The 20,565-nt window shown below is 41.2% G+C and overlaps 1 protein-coding gene across 3 annotated transcripts in view; it reads left to right on the top strand.

The window, feature by feature from the left end:
- Positions 1–20,565, top strand: part of AGBL1 (AGBL carboxypeptidase 1) — a 900,518-nt gene that overhangs the window by 501,264 nt on the left and 378,689 nt on the right. For all 3 annotated transcript variants that reach the window (XM_043434375.1, XM_043434374.1, XM_043434376.1), the window contains 2 exons: positions 2,619–2,750; positions 9,033–9,209. In XM_043434375.1, the coding sequence (XP_043290310.1) occupies positions 2,619–2,750; positions 9,033–9,209 (309 nt within the window). The remainder of the gene's footprint in view (positions 1–2,618; positions 2,751–9,032; positions 9,210–20,565) is intronic.

The following is a 20,565-nucleotide window of genomic DNA, read 5'->3' as shown; positions in this document are numbered from 1 at the left end:
AGCATATATTTCATCAAAAATTATACTATTAACTGTTTTTTAGGTAATGGTTCTTAGGTTAAGGAAATTCTGTCTGTAAATGCATATTTTTTTACATTTTTATTTTTATGCAATTTTATAGATTACTTTCCACATACTGTTATTACAAAATATTGGCTATATTCACTGTGTTGTGCAATATATCCTTGAGCCTATCTTATAAGATTGTGTGTTACTTTTTGATCCTGTGTGGGTATTGAATCTTACCAAACATTTTTATGCATCTATTATGATTATCATATTAGTTCTTTCTTTAGTCTATAAATATAGTGAACCATATTGAATTATTTTTGATGTTGAAACAACCTATCTTTGCATTCTAGATTTTAACTAAATATTATACTGTATTATTTTTTCATTTTGGTTTTGAAATAATTTTAGAAAAGTTCCAAAAATAGCAATTTTAGAAAAGTTTCAAAAATAGACAATACCCATATATACTTCCCTAGGAAGACTTCCCTGGTGGCTCAGACAGTAAAGCATCTGTCTACAATTTGGGAGACCTGGGTTTGATCCCTGGGTTGGGAAGATTCCCTGCAGAAGGAAATGGCAACCCACTCCAGTACTCTTGCCTAGAGGAGCATGCACCGGGCTCCTCTGTCCATGGGATCGCAGAGTCGGACACAACTGAGTGACTTCATTTTCTTCACTTTGTGGATCAGATGGTAAAGAATCTGCCTGCAATGCGGGAGACTTGGGTTCGATCACTGGGTGCGGAAGATCCCTTGGAGAAGGGAAAGGCTACCCACTCCAGTATTCTGGCCTGGAGAATTCCATGGACAGAGGAGTCTGGAGGGCTGCAGTCTGTGGGGTTGCAAAGAGTCTGACACAACTGAGCGACTAAGCACACACATACATACTTCATCCACTTTCCCCTAATGCTAATGTTTTGCACAATTATGGCACAATTATCAAAACTGAAGGTTAATACTGGAACGCTAATGTAAATGAAATGACAGACTTCATAAGGATTTTACAAGCTTTGCAGACCAATTTTTTTGTTTGTTTCAAGATTATTCCACAATCCTCATCATACTTAGATTTCATATTTCCTTATTTTCTCCTCTGTGAGAATCCCTCACACATTCTTTGTCTTTCATGACCTCGATGATTTTAAAGAGTGCTAGTCATTTTTAAACTTTTCTTCAATATGAATTTTGTCACCGTGTCTGTTATTGGTGATGTTTACCTTGGTTACTTGGTTAAGGTAATGTCTGCCAGATTTCTCCATGGTAAGGTTACTGTTTTTCCTTTTGCAGTTAACATCTTGGAGGAGAGATTTTGACATTATGCAAATAATCCCTTTGCTCCACAAATCTTTCTCATTAATTTTGGCATCCATCTTGCCAGCAATTATTATAGGGTGTTCTAGTGGTGATTTTCTATTTACTTCATTTCTTCTATATTTATTAACTGGAGTTTGTATGGGAAAACTATGAAAGGCGATTCCCTTTTTTTAAATTGAGGTAGAGTTGCTTTGCAGTGTTGTGTTCGTTTCAGCTGTACCGCAATGTGAATCTGCTTCATGGATACACATGTCCCCCCTCTTGAGACTCCCTCCAACCCTCCCTCGATCCATCTAGGTCATCACAGAGCCCAGGCTGAGCTCCATGTGTTGTAGAGCAGGTTCCCACTGACGGTGTTTCACGCATGGCAGCGTGTATATGTTAAAGCCAACCTCCCAGCTCATTCCACCCCCTCAGTTCCGTGTCCACCCATCCATTCCTTACCTCTGAGTCTCTATACCTGCCCTGCAGATAGGTCCATCTGTACATTTTCCTAGATTCCACAAATAAGTGTTAATATATGGTATTTGTTTTTCTGATTTTCATTCTGCGTAATAGATTCTTGGTCCAGCTACATATTAAAGTTCTAATTTAAAACACTCCCTAACACCATACACAAAAATAAACTCAAAATGGATTAAAGCTAAATGTAGAACCTGACACTGTAAAACTCTTAGAGGAAAACATAGTCAGTACACCCTTGGACATACATCACAGCAAGATCTTTTTTGACCCACCTCCTAGAGTAACAAAAACAGAAAGAAAAATAAACAAATGGGACCTAATTAAACTTAAAAGCTTTTGCACAGCAAAGAAAACCATAAATGAGATGAAAAGACAACCCTCAGAATGGGAGAAAGTATTTGCAAACAAAGCAACTGACAAAGGATTTATTTCCAAACTATACAAACTGCTTATGAAACTCAATATCAAAAAAAAATCAATCAAAAACTGGATGGAAGATATAAATAGATATTTCTTAAAGGTTATTTTTTATTTCCTCTTCCAGTTTGGACCCTGTATCCTCCCCCATCATAGGAAAACTTCTCAGAAGTGCTTTACATGAATTATATTTCTTTGCATCCTGTTCAACCCTGAGGTCCTTCCAACCTAACTTCCTCCGTGATAACTCTACACACAGAACTCTTGCTGAAGTTGACAGTGGTCCCCATGTGTCTGGTTCTGCTAAGTAAACAGTATCTACCTAAGGAAGTTGACATTTTTAAAATGTTTAATATGGTTAACATATAAGAAACTCGCAGACTTAATTTCTCCTTTGTTTGGTTATTGCAGGTCTTCTGTGATTTCCATGGTCACTCCCAAAAGAAGAATGTATTCCTTTATGGCTGTAGCATCAAAGAGACTTTGTGGCAAGCAGAGTCTACTGTAGGTACATCAAATCTCTTGGAAGATGTCAGCTACCGGGTAAGTCATTACAGGAAATAACATCAAAAATTTTGTGTCCGAATTCTTGCCTTTGAGACATGCCTCGACCATTATTTTCCTGAATAAGCATTTTGATTATTTTAACTATAGGATTATAGTACAAGCAGGTTGAAGGCATGTGTATCTTTTCCTCACTTTTGATGATAATGGCTTCCTGCCTGGTTACTCTCAATTTGTTTTTTGTTTTCTGTATGATGTGATATAGTGCATAGAATTAGAGATAGGAAACCTCATTTTAATTCCTGACTTTGTAACTATTAACTGTGTGACTATGATCCATTAACATCATCTCTCTGAACCCCATTCTGTCACCTGTGAAATAAGGATAATGAAAATACTGCCCCTGTTATGTATTTACAGAAGGAACAAAATGATACTGAATTGGAAAGGATCTTAAATAAATATGAAGGGATGAAAAAAATTAAGGCATTTCACCATCCACATTCCTCTGTGTGAGCATACTTTAAAAAGTAGACAGTGATCCCCTGAACCTAATTCTCTTTCTTTCTGGATTCCAGTAGCTAGAGATCAGCTATCCCCACATTGAACCCAAATGAGGTTAAGGAGGGGGAAGGAAGGAAGAACTTCTTTCTGTTGGGATAAAGTAGACAAGCTGCTGCTTACTGGGTATTAGGAAGATATAGAAGAGGTCAAGTTATCCAAACAAAATAAAAATTGGCCTTTGTTTCAAATTTATACAGGAAAAGGAAAAAATGACTGTGTTGGAAAAACCTGGTTCTCTTCCTATGTCTTTATCCTTTCCTTTCACACAGAACATTTTGTTTCTCACACTGTTGTTTAGTTGCTAAGTCATGTCTGACTCTTTGTGACCCCATGGTAGCCTGCCAGCCTCCTCTGTCCATGGGATTTCCCAGGCAAGAATACTGGAATGGGTTTCCATTTCCTTCTCCAGGGGATCTTCCTGACCCATGTCTCCTGCATCTCCTGCATTGGCAGGCAGATTCTTTACCACTGCACCACCTGGGAAGGTGGTGAGGATCCTTACCACACTGCTGAGGATCAGATATTTGCATTTCCCCCTCCACCAGGCAATTTTGTGATAACAGCTGAGCGTCTTACAATTTAACTGAGTTCTAACACTGTCTACCCAGAGATAACATCAGATCTCTCAGGTTAAAGGCTCAGTCCCAGGAGACATCCCCCCCACTTCAGATGCCAATTGCAAGTAGTAGGTCCCCAGGTTACTCAACTCCTGTCTGACTTGGCTATAAATCAGGGGTTTCCATGATCTCCTCCTGCTTGGGTCTGATTATTTCCTAGAATAGTTCATAGTATTCTAAGGAACACTTACTTACATTTACCAGTTTAGTAAAGGATATGCTAAAGGATACAGATTTTTGACTTAAAACAGTCACAAAGTGAGAGTTTCCAGTTAAGTTTCATTGAGAAAAAAGTGAGGCCTACAGCTCGGGAGATAGCACCCCAGATAATTCTGAAAAACTGCTCCAGAGAGGCAGAAGGGAAGGTCAGTATATATGTGATTTTAATGAAGGGGTAATACATGCAATCAAATATATATATATATATTTTTTTTTTTTTTTGCAGAAGGTTTCTACTAGTCATGAGGAGAATCATCACCATGAAGAATTTTAATGATTTTTCTAGATATGGGAGATACAAGAATTGGGTTCATAAAATTGCAGCAGCTCATGATTTAATCATTGTAGAACTGGATGGCAAGTGGCAATCTGTCACTGACAAGATAAACAGCCATTTAAAAAGATATATGGATATGGGAGGGTCCCAAGTTTCTCTAAGTGTGTAGTTGGAGTGAGGATGCATTACTTCCCAGTGTATGGATGGGATCACCAACCTGGAAGCTCCCCAGCTTGCCTTCTATTTGGATTTTATGGGAACGTCTTCACATGGGCTTGATCATTTATTGACTCCATCTCTAACCTCTTTCTCTTTCATAGAGAAGTAATGATCAGCCCTGATCCAGGAGTGATTCAGGAACTCACCCAGAGTTACCTTATTAGAACAAAATATGCTCCTACTATTCTTATCAGATAGGAATTTACAAATGTTTTAGGAATCTCACATCAGAACTGGGAATGAAGAACCAATATATATATATTTCTTACTGCAATCACGATATCACAATTATGATGGTATCAGCCTCTTCTTAGGGGCTTCCTTTGTGGCTTAGATGGTAAAGCATCTGCTTGCAATGTGGGAGACACGGGCTCAAGCCCCACTCCAGTATTCTTGCCCGGAGAATTCCATTGACAGAGGAGCCTGGCGGGCTACAGTCCATGGTGTCTCAAAGAGTCAGACACAACTGAGAGACTACACTTTCACTTTCAACCACTTATTATTCTGGATATACGAATTTACTGACTATGAAATACCTTCAGGGTTAGTGAGTATTAAAGGGGGGAAAAGCCCACCAAGCTTCTATCTCACCTGAAAATACTTCTCCTGTGTCCTGAATTGTTTCCCCTCTTCATTTGTGCCTATTAGAAGCATAACTGCTATTGATCACTAGAATTCCCCCAAGGCTATTAATGCAGAAACAGCAGCTTATCTTCATGTCCTATTTACTCTAAGGCTCAACCAGAGTACTGGTGATAAACCTCAAGAAGCTTAACTGCATAATCTTACTTAGGAAACTAGCTTGGATTAAAACATTTCATCTTACCAGGTCATGCTGACCTATATAAAATTATCTCTTATGAGTAGTACATTTAAACTAAAGAATCTATACTATCCAGCCTTAAATATAGACTCACCACAAATTTTTGCTCTTTTTCCAAGTCTCCAGTGGATCAGTTCATGTATAGAGTTCATCAATTTCCTAGTCATTTAAAAACAAAACAAATCAAACCACCTCCAGTTATCCTAGCTATCATCATCTTAATCGCTCACTCTGACCTAGATCCATTTGTGTAAAATCAAAAGGGAAATAGAAGACTTTACTGTAAATGAGATGGTGTGGCACCCATTATTTAATGTATGGATAAATTGCCACTGTAGAGGTGTAAAAGGATGTTCCCATTGCACTTCATAAGTTTCACATCCTCCAGGCTCCAAGGCTCCAGTAAAGGGATCATAGATTATGGAATTTTCCAAGTTCACACCATTAATAGAGTGTGTGATTTTTTGGAGAGAGATTATACTAGCTAAGAAAACACGGTTCACTTAATTTAAGAAAGGAAAGATCATTGAAATGATGTCAGATTAAACTTTTTGCAGCAAAGCAAAACACTGATAGATAGAAATTATATTCAAGTATTCTCAATCACTTTAGTTTATAGACTAAACCTACCTAGGCAAAAGAGCTGTATGCAGAAAACTAAAAGACACTGATGAAAGAAATCAAAGATGACACAAAAAGATGGAGAGATATACCATGTTCTAGGATTGGAAGAATCAATATTGTGAAAATGATTATACTACTCAAATCAATCTACAGATTCAATGCAATCCTTATCAAATTACCAATGGCTTTTTTTCACAGAACTAGAACAAAATATTTTACAATTTGTATGGAAACACAAATGACCGCAAATAGCCAAAACAATCTTGAGAAAGAAAAACATAGCTAGAGGGATCAGACTCCCTGACTTCAGACTATACAAAGCTATAGTTTTCAATACAGTATTGTACAGGCTCAAAACTAGAAATATACTCTATTTATGTCTATTTAAGCAGTCATTTAAAGGCTTGGATAAGCAGATCTATTTTTTCCAGTGAATAGTTTATGAAGTACTCTCTATAAGCAGCACCGATCCATGTGTAGAGATTTTCCTGTGAGCAAGATACAGGCTTGCTCTCATGGGACTTCCAGGATTCAAAAGAGATTGAAAATAAGCAACTAGCTACATACAGAATAATTTCACTCTAATTGTGATGAACACTTTGAAGGAAAAAAATGGTGTGAGGGATCATGGGAAAAGAGGGACAAGAATAATGTGTGCTAAGTCATGTGTGACTCTTTTTGGTCACATGGACTGTAGTCCACCAAGCTCATCTGTCCGTGAAATTTTCCAGGCAAGAATGCAGGAGTGAGTAGACATTTCCTACTCCAGGCAATCTTCCCAACCCAAGATCAAACCTGCATCTCTTGTGTCTCCCACTTTCACAGGTGGATTCTTTACCACTGGTGCCACCTGGGAAGCCCCAAGAATGGATGAGTGAGTGAGTGAAAGTTGCTCAGTCATGTCCAACTCTGTGATTGCATGGATTGTAGCCTGCCAGGCTCCTCTTTTGATGAAATACTCCTCTGTTCATGGAATTCTCCAGGCTAGAATACTGAAGTGGGTAGCCATTCCTTCCTCTAAGGGATCTTCCCAGTCCAGGGATTGAACCCAGGTCTCTCTCATTACAAGTGGATTCTTACCATCTGAGCCACTAGGGAAGCCCAAGAATACTGGAGTGGGTAGCCTATCCCTTCTCCAGTGGATCTTCCCCACCCAGGAATTGAACTGGAATCTTCTGAATTGCAGGAGGATGCTTTACCCACTGAGCTACCAGGGAAGCCCCCAAGAGTGGATATATGAAATTGATTAGGAGGAATTTCAGAAACTCTGTGGATAACATTTACATTTCATTTCCCTTAAAATTATGATGCTATAGGTCTGGAGCCTATGTAGGGGCTTAGTGATCATAGTAGAATATATTAATAAATACATTAATATATATTGATGGCAAATGTTTTTATAATTAATTATATTAATCCTTATATTAATATAATAGCTATGTTAAGCATGGGGACAGTAAGAACCAGAGATATTATGAGATTTGCTCAATGTTCTACAAGTAAACAAAAACTGCATTTCTTGAAAAATAGTTCCTTAATTTACATTTTCATCCATTTGTTCTACTTCTCTACCTTCTCCCAGCAATTTTGTCCAAAGACTGACATTATGCCATTTCTTATCTAATCTATATACTTTTTTTTATTATGTGCTAATTCTTGGAGACTTTGCTAACACTGAAGTGAGAGAACCCTCCGCGTTCATATCACAGAAGTTCTGAACTGCCCAAGGGTAGTATTTCTGATGTCCCAAAGACTCGGTATACCATAAACTCTTGGATACTACCCGTGGGGGTTGGGAAGGGCCGGACTAGTAGTCCCCTCTCGTTAGATAGACTAGGGTTTATCAATGCCTTCTGGCTTCCCTGGCTGTACGGTGGTAAAGAACCTGCCTCCCAATGCAGGAGAGGCAAGAGGCGCAGGTTTGATCTCTGGGTCAGGAAGGTCCCCTGAAACAGGAAATGGCAACCTGCTCCAGTATTCTTGCCTGGAAAATCCCATGGACAGAGTAATCTGGCGGGTACAGTCCGTGGGGTTGCGGGGAGTCAGACATAACTAAAACGACTGCACACACGCACAGGACATACAGTTATCTTCCAAATGGAAACTAAGTGATCTCACGTGGTATAGACGAATCCAGAGAGTGTGGATTTTTATAAGTTTTATAATTGGCCTAACTTCAGATTTATAGATCAGAGGATGAGATTGAAAAGTTCATTTTGGCAGTTACACTCTTTCAGGAAACAAATTAACTTTATAAGTGCTCCCGCTCAAGAAGCACCAGTGATCTGTATGTCTGAGATAAGTGAAAATCCAGCCAGAAAACAGGGAGTCTGGGTTGAGCCACTCTCTAAATTTCAGGTCCCTGTGAATTCTGTGGCTTCCCATGGGGCTCAGCACAGTACTGTATGAGGTTGGGTATATTGGTTCATAGTGATGCAGGAAGATGAGGTTGAAAGATCATAGTCTTTGGAGTTGGCCATGTTGGCATTTGGATCCCATCCCACCCACTTTGTAGTTGAACTTAAGTTAATTCTTTTTAACTTTTCTAAGCTTCAGTTTCTTCATCTTTAAAATGAAAAAAGGGGTGTTCACAAGTGGCTCAGTGGTTAAGAGCCTGCCAATTCTGGAGACCCGGGTTCAGTCCCTGGGTTAGAAAGATCCCCTGGAGAAGGATATGGAAACCCACTCCAGTATTCTTGCCTGGAGAATCCCATGGACAGAGGAGCCTGGTGAGCTATAGTCCGTGGGGTCACAAAGAGTCAGACATGACTTAGCAACTAAACAGTAACAATAGCTACAGAAAAGGATTAAAAAATTGGTACTCAATACTTAGGATTGACATAAGATTTATAGTTGCATATATTAAGTGTTTGATATATTCAGATGCTTAATACTTACTAAGAAATTATTATTATTTTTTAATGATGCATATATTCAATCTTCTGCAACTCACCATAATTTGATTTTCTTAATTGTAGACTCTTCCCAAAATCCTTGATAAACTTGCACCAGCATTTACCATGAGCAGTTGCAGCTTCCTTGTGGAGAAATCTCGGGCCTCCACAGCCCGGGTCGTGGTGTGGAGAGAGATGGGGGTGTCCAGAAGCTACACCATGGAGAGCAGCTACTGTGGTTGCAACCAGGGTCCCTATCAGGTATGTGAGGCTGTGGGATACCTCTGCTTTCTGTCCAGCAGCAATGCACTGTGATGGAGAACTATTGCATGCCCATTGATCCCGCTGTCTAGTCTGAAAGAGGAAGAAGTCTCCAGGCAAAGTCTGGCCCAGCACTCTTGATCTTGCAAAAGAACTAGTTCAATGAATGCTTTCCCTGGCAGCACAATCTGTGTTGATCCTGGAAGCAATCTGTGCCTGCCTGCTGATTTGGTATTTCAATCATCTGCCCTCTCCGGCAAGCGGTAGGGAGCCACCTCAGACAGGCACCCCTGGCTTTTATGGAACCTCTTCCTGGACCTGTTTTATGTATGAGAACATTTTCTTTCCTTTTGCAACACACGGACCAGTCCCCAATGCATCATCAAAAAAAAGGCATAGATCAGGGAGTCGATATCGTCAAGACATATATGGTTGGTGTTTCTCTGTCTTTTGTGTTCAGCAGCTCTCTGTTATCCTGCTGTCGCAGAGTGGACAGAAGTGTGTGCCCGATGCGGGTCTCCCTGAGATGAGCGGGCCTGGGACTCATGTTTTAACAGTGAAGGGAAGGGCTGGAATGAATCACATTCTTCCTACAGCGTATTATGTGTATGAGCAGCTGGGTAGCTCTGAGAGCTGCTTGTCCCACTCCCCCACTGCTGCTGCTGCTGCTGCTAAGTCGCTAAGTCGTGTCGGACTCTGTGCGACCCCATAGATGGTAGCCCACCAGGCTCCGCCGTCCCTGGGATTCTCCAGGCAAGAACACTGGAGTGGGTTGCCATTTCCTTCTCCCACTCCCCCACTAGAGGAGCATAAATAAGGGGCACAGTGACAGTGCCAGGGCAATAGACTCTTCTACATATGTTAGGCAAGATGACAGACTACTCCTTGGTGACTTCTATTCAACCCTGAGGATTCCTGGACGTTGCCGGCATTAAAGCCCACCGTGTTGGCTTTGATCCTCTCCTGGAACCATTAGGAAGCACTTGGCATCTCCACAATCCGGTGCTTATAGAAATCTGTTAGCCATCAAAGGCAGTTCAGGGAGTGACAGGTGGGTGATGAACATTATCTAACTTCCCATCTGCTCAGAGATATTTTTCAACATAGGGTTACTGACCAACCAGTTTGACCTAGAAATTCTGTTAAGTCGTCAGTTTGTCTATAAACAGTGGCTTGAAAGAATTGTTTTTATTACTGAATTAATAAACTACAAGAATGAATTAATCTTTATTTATAAACAGAGTAAAGACTTCACTCTTCCAGTTAATGGCAGTGTTGTACAGTGCTTGCCTCTGTGAACCTCTATGTTTCATGTATGAAATGCAGATACTATTAAGGATTCCTCTCCTTCCTGATACCCTGGAGGAGGAAATGGCAACCCACTCCAGTATTCTTGCCTGGAGAATCCCATGGGCAGAGAAGCCTGGCGGGCTACAGTGCATGGGGTCACTAAGAGTCAGACTCAACTGAGCGACTGAGTACACTTTCATGCTCCTTCCTGCTAGGCAACATTTTTGTAAAGGCCAAAAGAAAATACATAAACAAATGTACTTGGGGGGTTATTGCATTAGGATTCTGTTCACTTTCTTGACATTTAAAACCCATAGGGTTGGAAAAAAAAAAAAGCCTGGACTATTGTGACTCAAGACGTTATGCTTATAGACTTGTGCCTCTCTCGTCGTATGCTTCTCGATGGAAATGGGCCAGTCACTTGTTTAAAAGACAACTCCATGCATCCCTCACAGATTTATTGAATTGGTGACTTTCATTGACTTTGTTTCTCCAAGCACCAATTCAGGCTAACAGCTTCTAGTCACATAAGTATCAATGCCATTTACAATAAATCAACCAGACACTCAAAGGCCCTTGGAGCTGTTGTTTGAAAACTAAGTGACTCTTAGGTTCAGGCCCTCACCAACACTCCATCTTTCAGGCAACATACACGGTGGCTGTTGGAAATGACAAACAGTAAAAGAAGCTTGCCCAGTGGGATGGCTTTCAGATATGGACTCAGCATTTGTCCTGTGAAATTTTCCACATGACCTTTGCATGTGGTCTCTATAAGGAAGGATGGAGAAGGAATTGGCTTAGAGAAAAGTCCTAACAGTGCCAGACCTGGCTTTGCTTTCAAGATCCTATTCTGCATATGAAACACCTCTCTGAAAGGATTGGCTTTCCCTTTCCCTTTGTTTTTCTGTTCTTACAAATGTTGTTGAGTAACTGAGCAGAATTGCAGACTGAACAAGAGGATGGTGAGTAATTTTACATATTGGGGGGGGCACCCTTGGGGAGAGGAAGTTAGCCCAGAATTGGGTGTTTTGGTGATTTTTGTCTGAGGTATATAATGAAATCTATGAGCTATAAAGCTGTATAGAAATTTCCATCCTGAACATACTGCAAATGACTTTTGTATTTTGAGAAGCTGAGTCCCAGTTGGGTCCTGAGGTTGTTATTCTAAGGTCATCTTTCCACTTTTTTGTTTAGTATTACCATTTATCCAAAAGCTGGAGGGTGCTTAAATACCCCCACAGGGGGCATTCCCTCCTTCCTTCATAAGAATATAAATATTTTTGCAGTTTCTCTGGTTAATGCAGCTTTAAAGTAATTCCAATCATTTCTCCCAGCACACTAAGTATCTGATTTTTTAGTATTGAAATGAAATATGATTTCTTACAGTGACATTTATGTTGGAACAACACTGAAGCATATAAACTCTCACCTTCTAATAATTATTAATAATATGATATTTTTCCTTCTATTTTCCAGTCTACAGTTGACTAATATTGAAAAAAAAATTCTCCTGATTTTGTTTTTCTTTTCTTTTGAAACATAGTCTCTACTGCTAGGTTATTTGCTCTGATCCATAATTTGTATTTAGTGTGGAGGTCCCACCCACTGAGCGATTTACTTAACGTCTTTGGACTGGCCCGAAGCTGTGGAGGCTGTTGAGAGGAAAAGCCAAAGTGGAACTATGCATCCTTTGGAGGCTTATTTTTTAAGTCACTCAGTCTATGTGGACAGCTGTGTGCTTTATACTGAGTGTTTGTGACTTGGAGTCATATGCATGGTGTGTTTGCATATACAAAAGCTTATGACTGAGTCCCTGGGGGCTGCTTGTGGCTTAGGAGGCTAATGTGAACACTCCCACCCAAACGGGGTGTTGACAGGCTCCTTGGCAGTGTTGCTGACTCCTGGGATGGCCAGGAGGGTCTTAGTCAGAGGAAGGACAGAAGATGGGTGACTCAGCTGAGGTTTGAAGAGTGACTCAACTGTGTGTTGACAAGCGCTACCTGCCAACTGCTTGCCCTGTGTTGCGGACTCCCCAGCTATCCATCCTCCTTACCACCAACGGAGGGATATTTCAGGAACTCCCACCTATTTTCAAATCATAGTACTGCCCATTATCCATCATCATGTTTGGAAAAAATCCAAACTCCTCATCATGAGGGAGGCCAACTCCTCACCATCAGTGTAAGGCCTTTGACAGCCTCCTCATTCGTTATTTTTAAAGATTTTTTTAATGCCCTTTTAACATTTATTTTTAACTGAAGAACAGTTACAATATTGTGTTGGTTTCTGACATACATCAACATGGATAAGTCACAGGTACACATATGTCCCCTCCCTCTTGAGCCTCTTTTCCACTTCCCACTCCCTCCCGCGCCTCTAGATTGTCAGAGAATCCCAGTTTCATTTCCTTGAGTCATATAGCAAGTTCCCACGGGCTATCTATATATATGCTTAGAATCTATGTTTCCATGCTGCTCTTTTTTTAAAAGATTTTTTTTTTTTTCTGGTGTGGATCATTTTTAAAGGCTTTGTTGAATTTGTTTTGGTATTGCTTCTGGTTTAGGCTTTTCGGTTCTTTGACCATGAGGCAGGTGGGATCTTACTTAGCTCCTCAATCAGGGATCGAACCTGGACAGCCTGCATTGGAAGGTGAAGTCTTAATTGCTTCCCATCCCTCCTCATTCACTTTTTATACCCAGTGCCTTCTTTAGTATGGAATAGGTGTTGTGTATGTGTGTTGTCTCACCAATAAATGGTTAAGTGAATGAATAAATGGTGATTTCCAGGTAGGGTCAGGTCATTTTCCTCTGTCCATGGATAACTAGAAAAAGGAGACAAAATTCTCACCCCAGTCTAAATTTGATTAGAAGCTATTCTAAAATTTGACTTTAAGAGTTGTAATTCATGGAAATGGAAAGTGTGTGGGTGAGAGAGGGAAATGAATAAGAATGCAACTCAGACTTCTCAGGCCTGTCACTATATACGTGATTTAAGAGCATCTGATGGATTCGTTCTCAGACTAAGGCAATTCTAGTCCAGGTGTGGAATTTCACATGGCCACATTCTAATAACAGATGAGGATTAGACAGGAAGACATCCACCTGTGCATGTGGGAGATGCTGCCAGGCACCTCCTAGATCCCCCTGGAGAGATGCTGATTCCCCATTGGCTCACAGCTGTGTCCATCACCAGAAATTGCCTAGAGCTGGTAGAAGCTGCTTTGACCAAAGCCCTGGCTTCTCTGTGTGAGCCTGCATTCAACAACTGGTCTATGTGGGGATACAGTGCCTGACCCAGTTGGGAAAACTCCAAGGGGAGGGGCATTCCAGCTCCAGAAGTCTATGTAGAACCATTTGGGCCTCAGTTGCAATTGTGTTGAAGTTCAGCCTCCTCCTCAGCCCAAGTCTGCTTTTCTCACCACTCCCGGGTGGGATTATGTCATGTGTCCCCCCTCCCCTGCAAATCCTTCTGCAAAACAGCTTATAACAGTATTTCACAAAGGCTTAAATTAGGAAACATAAATGTTGGAATGAAGCACTTGAGCTGTTGAAGATAGGTTGACAGGGATGAATTTCATATAAAAAATTAAATCATCTCAACTCGGTTTTCAAGGCTCCCAGGGCTGTCTCATTCACCAGGCTGCTCTGTCCATGGGGTTTCCCAGGCAAGAATACTGGAGTGGGGTAGCCGTTTACTTCTCCATGGAATCTTAGTGACCCCGGGATAGAACCCGCATCTCCCCTGTTGGTGGGTGGGTTCATTACTGCTGAGCCAGCAGGGAAGCCCCTCACACTGGTGGTCTACTGCTGTGTGCTCCAGAAGGGAGGTGAAGTATATTAGTTCCCCACGGCTACCTTAAGAATTACCAAAAATGAACAGGGCTTCCCAGGTAGCTCAGGTGATAAAGAATCTGCCTGCAATTCAGGAGACATGGGTTCGACCTGTGGGTTGGCAACATCCTCTGGAGAAGGGAATGGAACCCACTCCAGTATTCTTGTCTGGAACGTTCCATGGAAAGAGGAGCCTGGTGCGCTGCAGTCCATGGGGTCACAAGGAGTTGGACACGACTGAGTGACTAACACTTTCAGGGGCTTAAAACAGTGCATATTTATTCTATAACACTTCTGCAGGTGAGAAGTCCACCATTATGGGGTTAGAAACACCATGTTTTCTCTGAAAGCCCTAGGGAAGACTCTGGCTGATGGCTTCCCCTTAACTTCTGATGTTTCCTGGCTTGTAGATGCATTGCTCCAATCTCTTCCCATCATCACCTGGTCTTCTCCACTTGTCTGACTCTGTCTCTGTGTCTTCTCTCCCTTTCTTATAAGAACACCAGTCATATTGCATTTGGGACCCACACTCTTCCAGTGTGACCTCATCTTAACTAATTACATCCCCAACAACCCTATTTCTAAATCAGGTCACATTGTGCAGTTCTTGGAATGACACTGATTTGGGGGAGATGATATTTAATCTAGTACACTAGGTCAGATAAGAAGGTACAGAATAGTTAGATCTAAGAACCGAAAAGAGGTTTTTATTTGTCTTCATATTGCTGTGCTGGGAAGCTCAAACAGATGATCGCCACTCTTGTTTTCATGATCAAGAACAGAAGTTTTAGATTTTCTTGGAATTTCTTGGAAGACAAATTTGAGAGCCATGCCATAGATAATGAATTCTTTTTTAAAAAACATTTTTATTTATTTGTTAAGTGTCGGAGCCACCTGGGAAGCCCACAATTATTTTTACTTTTTCTTTTTTAGATAATGAATTCTGTTTAGAGCTGCTTGAATATTATAACATACAGTGCCCTTAAGGAAGCAATAATAACAAACAATCTATGTTATTTACTGTGTGTAAAACCTGGAAAGGCTGCCCACTCCAGTATCCTTGCCTGGAGATCTCCATGGACAGAGGAGCCTGGCTGGGTACAGGCCATGGGGTTGCAAAGAGTCAAACACCACTGAACAGCTAACACACTCCACCAAAATCTTTTGTAGCTATAAGTTAATCCGTTGTTTTGCTGCTGCTGCTGCTAAGTTGCTACTGCAGGGTAAAACACTGTCAATTTTGTTTTATCATCATCACCACCATCATCCTTGTTTTACTAATTGGGATACTTAGGCAGAGTGGTTAAGTAACTTATTCAATGCCATGCAGTTAATAAATTTTAGAATCAAGGTTTGACTACAGATACGTGTGGCCCTGGAATCTTTGCTTTTACCACCCTACTTTCTGCCTTGCTGAATGACATTGGTGAAAGGAATCCTGGGCTTGGGAAACAGGTGACCTAGTATCTGCTTTTGGCTACCACTAAGGAAATCTGCCCTTCCCAGGTAGCGCTAGTGGTAAAGAAGCGACCTGCCAATGCAGGAAATGTAAATGACACGGGTTCGATCCCTGGCTTGGGAAGACCCCCTGAGGAAGGAAATGGCAGCTCACTCCAGTATTCTTGCCTGGAGAATCCCATGGACAGAGGAGCCTGGCGGGTTACAGTCCATGGGGTCACACAGAGTCAGACACAACTGGGTGGCTAACACTTTCACTTTCAAGGAAATCTGCAACAATGGGTGTCTTGTCTATAATAAGAAGACATAATCAGAACTAAGACATGGTGGTGGTTTGGTCGCTAAGTTGAGTCTGATTATCTGTGACCCCGTGGACTGTAGCCTACTGTAGCCACTGTAGCCCACTGGCTCCTCTGTCCATGGGATTTTCTAGCCAACAATATTGGAGGAGGTTGCCTTTTCTTTCTCCAGGGGATCTTCCCAAACCAGGGTTTGAACCTGGGTCTCCTCCAGGGAAGACCAAAGACATGGGCATGGTCTCTGGTAAACTGTGTTTGAAATAAGCAGCCTTTGATGATTATCCATGGGGCTTTTGGGTTACCTAGACCAGGATGACCTGGCATGATTCTGAAACCCCTAAAAATCTTCAGCAAGCACTGCTGGGCATGTGATTTTTCTAACAGGAAACTGCTGTGCTTTTATAAGCACCAATTAGCTATTTGTGAGGAGGAAATGGCAGCCCACTCCAGTATTCTTGCTTGAAGAATCCCATGGACAGAGGAGCCTGGTGGGCCATGGTCCACAGGGTCACAGAGTCAGACATGATGGAAGTGAGAGGCAGCAGCTACTTGTCAGGAGCCTTTGTTCATCCATCCCGTCCTTTCACACCCCTTCATCCTTCTTGACCTGTTTCTTTGTTGGCCTTTCCTGAGTAAACAAAAAGACTCTGGAGGAATGTAGCACTATGAACTGACAGCTTTCTACCAGCAGGGAAAATGAGGGGGGCAGAGCTAGTCTGCAGTGAAACAAGCTATTGAAGTTTGTATTAGACAAGTCCCTGCATTGCTTCCTACACTCGTTTCCCTTCCTGGCGACTGCTTTCCTTGTCCTGTCGGAGAACTACGGTTCTCACACAGCTCTTTGGACTTGACTAGTCTTTACTTGAGGACACTTCTCTTTCTCAAATGTCCTAAGCTGCAAAATTGCCCCCCTGCCAGGGAATACATGTACATTCTTTCTCTCTCGACCAAGCACACATTTATGTGTATGGATCATACATGTATGCACATATTGCCTATCAGTGGTTCTCCATTAATTCATACAGGAAGAATGGCTGATTTTTTAAAATTTTATTTATCTTTTTTAAAAAAAAAATTTATTTTTTGACTGTGTCAAGCGGCACGTGAGATCTTGGTTCCCCAACCACGGAAGAAATCTGCTCCCTCTTCATTGGAAGAGCAGAATCTTAAATACTCGACCACCAGGGAAGTCCCAGCTTATTGTTTAGTGTGGGTGTCTGTGTTAGACATGGGCTGCCCTGGCAGCTCAGACAATAAAGAATCTACCTGCAATGCAGGACACCTGGGTTCAGTTCCTATGTCAGGAAGATCCCGTGGCCAAGGGAATGGTTACCCACTCCAGTATTCTTGCCTGGAGAATTCCATGGGCAGAGGAGCCTGGTGGGCTACAGTCTATGGAGTTGCAGAGTCAGACGTGACCGAGTGACTTACACACTGGTAGACACTGAGTTCCAAGGAGACCTCTGCACTATGCAGTCGTAACTTCGAGACAATTACCTGACCTCTACGAGGTTTAGTTGTAAAAATGGTTTCCTCCCTATACCTCCCTCTGGAGATGCTGTTAAGACTGAATGAACAAACGCCTGTAAAACACGGATCTTTATTTTTCTAGTAGACATTCATATTTTTTTTTATCATCTGTACTATTATTGATGGTATGTGAGAATTTTTAATGATTACCTTCTCTTTTAATTTTAAATAAATACACTTAGGCTCTAACTTTTATCCATAATTGTCTTCCTCAGATCTTAATTAGAACCTTTGGGGTTGGAGATTAGGTATCTGTGATTTTATTAACTTTGCTATGAAGCCATGGTTGAGAATCATAGATTTTGACTTTTACTGAGGCTAATATCCATATATCTATCTTTATAGGTTTAGGTATATCAAAACAGCTTCTATATGTATTATTTAGACATTCCCTCTATTATCTACCTTCTATTCTATCAATAGAATAATACATAATAATATTATTCTATATAATAATATAGTTTATAGATGAGCTTCTAGGAAAGGGAAGGGAAACTTGTGAGTCTGCTCTTAGGGGAAGAGTGAGGAGTAGAGGGCAGGGCAAGGAAAGAGACTGAAATTCCTCCAAAACTGCTGAATTTAAAAGCCTATTCTGGGACTTCCCTGGTGCTCCAGTGGTTAAGATTCACCTTCCAAGGCTGGAGGTGTGGGATTGATCCTGGTCAGGGAGCTGAGTTCCCACATGACTCATGGTCAAATAGCCAAACATAAAACAGAAGCTATGTAACAAACTCAATAGAGACATTTTTAAAAAAAGCCTATTCTGATCATGAGCACAACTCAAGAGAATATTTTGGATCACTGTTCTCTTGGAAGTAATTTTTCTGTCCTATGGGCAACCTCATATGGACTATAACTCTTTCTGAGTTCTGAATGAGAGTCGAGGGGTATCTTAATTTCATTAATGTAATTTGAAAATTGTTGTTGTTCAGTCATTAAGTCATCTCAGACTCTTTGTGACTCCATGGACTGTTTCATGCCAGGCTCCTCTGTCCTCCATTATCTCCTGGAGTTTGCTCAAATTCATGTCTATTGAGACAGTGATGCTATCTAATCATCTCATCCTCTGCCACCCTTTTCTCCTTTTGCCTTCAATCTTTCCCAACTTCTGTCTTTTCCAATGAATCCACTCTTCTCATCAGGTAGCCAAAGTATTGGAGCTTCAGCTTCAGCATCAGTCTTTCTAATGAATATTCAGAGTTGATTTCCTTTAGAATTGACTGATTTGATTTCCTTCAGTCCAAGGGACTCTCAAGAGTCCTTTTTAACACCACAATTCAAAAGCATCAATTCTTTAGCACTCAGCCTTCTTTGTGGTCCAACTCTCACATCCATACAGGACTGCTGGAAAAATAGTGTTGCTTAAAATTTTAATGGGCATAAAAATCACCTCAGGATTGTGTGTAGTGCAGGTTTCTGAACCACATCTCTGTTTGACCTGGGGTTTGGCCCAGGAATCTGCATTTCGTCAGGCACTCCTGGGAACTGCGATTCTTAGTCCCTGAGAGATGAGGTAGGACAGGGTAGAAGGAGGTAAAAGGAGAGATGGTTTTGAAGCTGGTGTTTGTAGTTTCTGTTTTTGTTCTCTTTCTCCTGATTTGCTCTGGGCTTATAGAGACTTTTTCATGGCTTTTATTGTAAAGTTTCAAATTTTCTGCCTCCCCCCACCTTTTAAAAACTTTTTTGGTTTGTATGTTGTGTTTCATCTGTGCTTTTAGATAACTGGCTTAGTTCTCCCAGAAAAGTTGTATTTAAAAACTATCTAATATCCCAGTGAGTTGAAAGACATTTTTGGTTTTGTTTATTTTTCTAGTTTTTTGGACAGCATGAGGTTAAAGTTTCTTAAATTGCTTGTAGAACAAAAGTGTCTAGGAACTGATATAATTAAATACCAAATTGTTTGCCTTTGCGTACACTTTTCTGGGGAAAGTGTCTCCAATTTTTTTTAGATATTTTCAAAGGGAGAGCAACCACCCCACCCCCCGACACACACACACACACACACACACACACACACACAGATTAAGAGCTCATGCTTTAGTTTATTGAATCCAAGATTTCCAGGGAGTCCATCACAGCTTCCCAGCGTTTGCTCTTAAATCAGCCCGAGAAGTGTTTGACTTGACTTTGTGAAAATCAAATGGGGTCTGTAAATCGCTGACTATCTGTCTACTTGTCAATTAGCGCAAGAACAATGATGCATCTCATTAAGTGTATATTAGAGTAACTTCAGTCTAAATCTTCTGTGATTACCCGTAGGACAATAATGTTTTCAAGATTCTGCTTCGTGCAGGTGGTCATTTAGAATGAGAAGCAGCTGCCAAGCTTCACGTGGGATTAATGCAGAGTCTCAGGCCCCACCTACTGCTTCAGGATCTGCCTTGTAATAAGATCCCCAGGTGATCCATGTTCCTAGGAAAGCCCTGATTTAGAGCATCCTTGGTTTGCTGAGAGGGCTTCCCAGGTGGCTCAGTTGGTAAAGAATCTGCCTGCAATCCAGGAGACACAGGTTTGATTTCTGGGTTGAGAAGATCCCCTGGAGGAGGAAATGGCAACCCACTCCAGTATTCTTGCCTGGAGAATTCCATGGAGAGAGGAGCATGGTGGATTGCAGTCCATGGGGTTGCAAAGAGTCGGACATGACTGAGCATGCATGCATACATATGATTGGTTGGCAGGGTCTTGAGAAAGGATTAGAGGTCCAGAAAGGGAAAACTTAGGGAGCTCTAACTTTTCTGTTAGACAAGGACATTGTTCCCAGAATTTTTGTAAACTGGAATGAGGTGCTGTATGTGAATGTGATTTAAAAGGTTAACATAATCCCTAATATGAGACCTTTAAAAAAATAGAGTATAATTGCTTTCCCATGTTTTGTTAGTCTCTGCTGTAAAATGAAGTGAATCAGCTATATGTATACATACACCCACTCCCTCTTGAGACTCCCTCCCA

Source organism: Cervus canadensis, chromosome 17 (genome assembly GCF_019320065.1).
Source record: "Cervus canadensis isolate Bull #8, Minnesota chromosome 17, ASM1932006v1, whole genome shotgun sequence".
Lineage (NCBI taxonomy): Eukaryota > Metazoa > Chordata > Mammalia > Artiodactyla > Cervidae > Cervus > Cervus canadensis.
This window is presented reverse-complemented; position numbering and strand designations above follow the sequence as displayed.